Source organism: Teleopsis dalmanni, chromosome 2 (assembly GCF_002237135.1).
Source record: "Teleopsis dalmanni isolate 2A chromosome 2, ASM223713v2, whole genome shotgun sequence".
NCBI lineage: Eukaryota > Metazoa > Arthropoda > Insecta > Diptera > Diopsidae > Teleopsis > Teleopsis dalmanni.
In genome coordinates this window covers 242,927,629-242,931,897 of record NC_051847.1, presented here as the reverse complement: position 1 = coordinate 242,931,897, position 4,269 = coordinate 242,927,629, and the positions used below count along the sequence as shown (strand labels likewise).

Here is a 4,269-nt window from a genome sequence, read left to right as displayed (position 1 = left end):
GTCAGGCCAAAATTCAAAAACGGGTTGTTATGGCCAAATAAGTTAATAAATAAATTTAATATAGAATACCTAACTTTTGATTGTACACATTAATATTACCATTTTTTCAAATATTTTTTAAACATATTTTAAACATATAAATATTATTTCCACTTTACAAAACTTTTTGTTCTTTTTCTAAATATTGAATATATTCGATTTCTTTGTCCCAGTAATATTTTATTTTCAACAAAATCGGCCTTAGAGTATATAAGTTTTGTAGAAATATATATAAAACAATTTCATTTTTATATATATGTAGAAATGTATAGATGAATAGATATATTAATTTTAAAAAATTAAATATTAAAAATATATTTTCCGGCGAAATAGGCTTAAATTTCATTTTGAATTTAACGTCGATATTGCCGTGGCGCACAAGAATAACATATGTTCTTTTCTGTTTGCGGCGAATTTTATTAAAACTTTGTTTCGGACTGTGCTTCACATTGTAAAGTAATTTCTGTTAAAAATGCTTAATAAATAAAATTGAAGTTAAAATTGTTCCTAATTTTGTAATCAAGTGTGACTTAAATATTAAGTGTCCGAAAATATGCGTCGTCGTGCGGGATTAGGTGCTATACAACAACAGCAGTTGGCTGCTGAAAAATATAAGGATAAGGGCACTGATTTGCAGGAGTCGCAATTGGAGCAAATGACTAAACAAATGGAAGTATTTAAAGTAAAATTGGAAGAATTTGCTATGAAACATAAACAGGATATACGAAAAAATGCACAGTTCCGTAAACAATTCCAAGATATGTGTGCAGCGATTGGTGTCGATCCGTTGGCTACTGGTAAAGGATTTTGGAGTGTTTTGGGCATGGGTGATTTCTATTATGAGTTGGGTGTGCAGGTGGTAGAAGTGTGTTTAGCAGCTAATCATAAAACAGGTGAGTTATCGTCGTATTACTAAGTAAATTTATAAAATTTCTGTTTTTGATTTGATTAAAGGTGGACTTATGGAACTCAATGAATTACGTAGACGATTGATATCAGCTCGTGGCCAAAGCGTTACACATCAAGAAATTACTGATGAAGATATATTAATAGCAGCAAAGAAACTTAGTATTTTTGGAAATGGGTATGCTAAAAAACTTTTAATTGAAATTTTGTTTATTTATTAAGAACTTGGGCTAAATATAATTTAAAATCGAATTAAAATTGATGATTAGTATATAACTTCAATTTTAAACTATGACTAAGTAATGGGAAATAAGTTTTGGGGGGAAGTGAAAATTAACCGATGTCAAGGTAAAGAAATCTTGTCACTTCGATATTGAGGAATCTTAAGTTTATTGCGGTTGAATTTGTATGTGCTTAAAAGTTAAATAGATTAAGTTTGCTGTCCAGTAAGCATTTCAAAAGAATTATTTTGTATTTATTATTTTGTCAATTATACTATATTGTAGATTATACTATATTGTAGATTTTATTATATTATCCTATCCCAGAGAAAGAGTCAGGAAAGGTTTAGTATGTACAGCTTTGTTTGGAAAGTATATTATAAAATTTAATTTGTATATATTATTTGGATATAAAGTTCCGTCTAAACATTTTTATTTAATTAATTTCACAATTTTTTCTTAGTTCTCAATTTTTAATATATCTATTTTTCATTTAGATTTGTAGTGCATAAGGTTGGTAAAGGAAAGTACATGGTTCAGTCAATACCAGGTGAACTAAGTATGGAGGAGACAACCATACTTACAAATGCGTCTAATACAGAACAAGGCTGCATTACAGAGAGTATGCTAGTTGAACAATTAGGGTATGAAATTATAATATAAATTATGAGAGAAGAAATTTGCAGTTTTTTCTATATATCTTTCAATTTAGTTGGAGCGAATTTCGTGCAAAACAATCACTAGAGAAAGTTGTAGGTGAAGGTATGTGTTGGATTGATACACAAGATACTGAAACAAGTTATTGGTTTCCAAGTTTATTTCCTGGTAGAACAGCGCAAACTGCTTAAAATAAGTTTTAAGTCCAAACATAAATAGAATAAATTTTACAAAGAAATATATTTTGTATATGTTATCATTTATATAATTATAAAATAGAGTGTTTAATTTTTAGTATGTATTAATTTGCAAAATAACAATAAAATAAAACTAAATTTAATCATATTTTAAAGATTTAACTATGATAACAACGCTTTATTATCTATTTTCATCGCACAGAAATTGTTGCAGTTTTTTTTGCAATTGTGCATTTTGCTTCTGTAGTTTATTAACTTCGTCTTCAAACTTTATTGACATGTCCGCTATAATCGATTTGTATCTATAAATAAAAAATAAAAAAAAATTGTGGTATAAACAAGATCTAAAATTTAGCTATCATACTTATCATTAAGACTTTTATGCCTTTCCATATATTTTTTTATTGTTTCTTCGTGTTCTTCAACGATTCTGTCACAAAATAATAGTTAGAAATTTCATAAAAAAGAATTAAATTTTAAAAAATATATGAATTGAAATATATATAAGCATACTAAAATAAATATTATTATAAATAAAAATTAATTGTAATTTAAACAAAATATACCTTTTTGTTTTTTTGCCTTCTAAAATTACATTATCACGTTCTATTATTTTGGCTTCAAGTTCATCCTGAAAATTTTGAATTAATTAAATTTATTATGGATAGAAATATTCTTGACTAGTGTTGTTTCTATTAGCTAACAATGAATAAAATAATTTTTGTATTAATGTGAATTCATATAAATATTCTTCTAACATCACCAAAATTTAAGTAAAACAATATATTATATTCTTCCTAAACCAACTTACTAATATTCTGGCAGCTGTGGATAATTCATTTGTTAGTCTCGTCGTTTCTGAAATCGCATCTTGGTATTTTTTTTCAAATCTATTACAACGTGCTTGGAGAATTTGATTGTATTTTGCTTGATTTTTGCAATTATCGCTAAGCTAAAAAAAAACATTTTGCAGAATAAAAAGAACAAAACTGAATGCAAATTTTTACCTTCTCTTTAATGCATTTAAGCTCCTTTTCCTTGAGTTCATATTTTCTTTTTTCCGATAACATATCTTCATCCACTTTTTTTGATGCTTCATCCATTACTTGACCAATAGTTGACGCTAAATGTTCACATTCTTCTTTGACTACCTGCTCCCGTTGAATTGCTGCCTCTTTCTCGGTGAGAGCACTATCAACCACATATAATGTCTCTTCAACTTTTTTCAGAGCCCTTTTTTCACGTTCTACTCGATTATCAAGGGCTTTCTCTAGGTATTGAAATTTCTCTTTCAAATCTAAATAACAAGCTTTCCAAAACTCTACACCTTCTGAATTTTGTGGCGTACTCTTATCAGTTAAACTTTGGATTTTACGTGATTTTTCTGCATTTAATGTAAATATAAAAATTTTTTAGAAAATATATTAAAGAAAGTAATCGAAAGAATATTCTAAAACACGGTTGTAGGAAACACAAAAAATTATAACAATTATCGACTCCATTTATTTAAGCAATTATGCCTACTACTGAAAATGTCTTTTAAATATTATTATATTTCAACGAAATACAACAAAAAGCGTCCTAAAATTAGGTTGATTATAAATTAATTAATATTTATTATAAAATATGAGTAATTCACAAAAAAATTAAAATCCATTTATATATAAATGAGAATAAACAATAGCCAACTTGATAACTTTGCTAAAAACGAGAAAAAAAGGAACAATCACATTCTAATGAAAAAAATGGATAAAAGAATATACCATAAAATAAAAGCACTTACTATAATTCTAAAATCATGTATAATATCAAATAACAGCCAGCACTAAAAGTTATATATTAAAAAAACGAGATAAAAACGAGATAAAATTTCACAAACTTTTGTAAAAAACCGTTGTACACAAATTTTCAATGTTAAATAGCAGCTAAATGGCAGCTAATAGCACTAAAAAGCGGAAGAAGAATTGCATAAACAGTTTCTGTAAAAATTCTGTGTTATAATATATTCAGTGTTATTATATTAACATTTATTAATCCTTCAAAAGAACAACAAAGCAAATTTTCGGTTTATTTATATTAATATTTATTTTATTTTTTATTATAAGTTATTTTTATTAACTTAAATAAAAATAATAAATTACAAATTCGAAATTTTCTAGTATAATCCTTTTATATTTCCATAAGGTATAACCACCACAGTTCTTCATATAACTGGGTCGTAATTTACAAGAGAAACAATCATATCTCCG

At 26.4% G+C, this 4,269-nt stretch overlaps 2 protein-coding genes across 2 annotated transcripts; one reads left to right on the top strand and one right to left on the bottom strand.

Moving 5' to 3' along the window:
* Positions 1–459: 459 nt before the first annotated feature.
* Positions 460–2,053, top strand: LOC119683607 (vacuolar-sorting protein SNF8-like). The gene is made up of 4 exons (XM_038097386.1): positions 460–932; positions 994–1,123; positions 1,664–1,810; positions 1,879–2,053. Exons 1-4 carry the CDS (start codon positions 593–595, stop codon positions 2,012–2,014), a joined length of 753 nt encoding a protein of 250 aa, XP_037953314.1. The 5' UTR covers positions 460–592; the 3' UTR covers positions 2,015–2,053.
* Positions 2,054–2,176: 123 nt separating this feature from the next.
* Positions 2,177–3,449, bottom strand: LOC119683606. The gene is made up of 5 exons (XM_038097385.1): positions 3,028–3,449; positions 2,832–2,972; positions 2,587–2,651; positions 2,385–2,450; positions 2,177–2,322 (listed from the first exon to the last, which is right to left on the bottom strand). Exons 1-5 carry the CDS (start codon positions 3,121–3,123, stop codon positions 2,202–2,204), a joined length of 489 nt encoding a protein of 162 aa, XP_037953313.1. The 5' UTR covers positions 3,124–3,449; the 3' UTR covers positions 2,177–2,201.
* Positions 3,450–4,269: the final 820 nt, after the last annotated feature.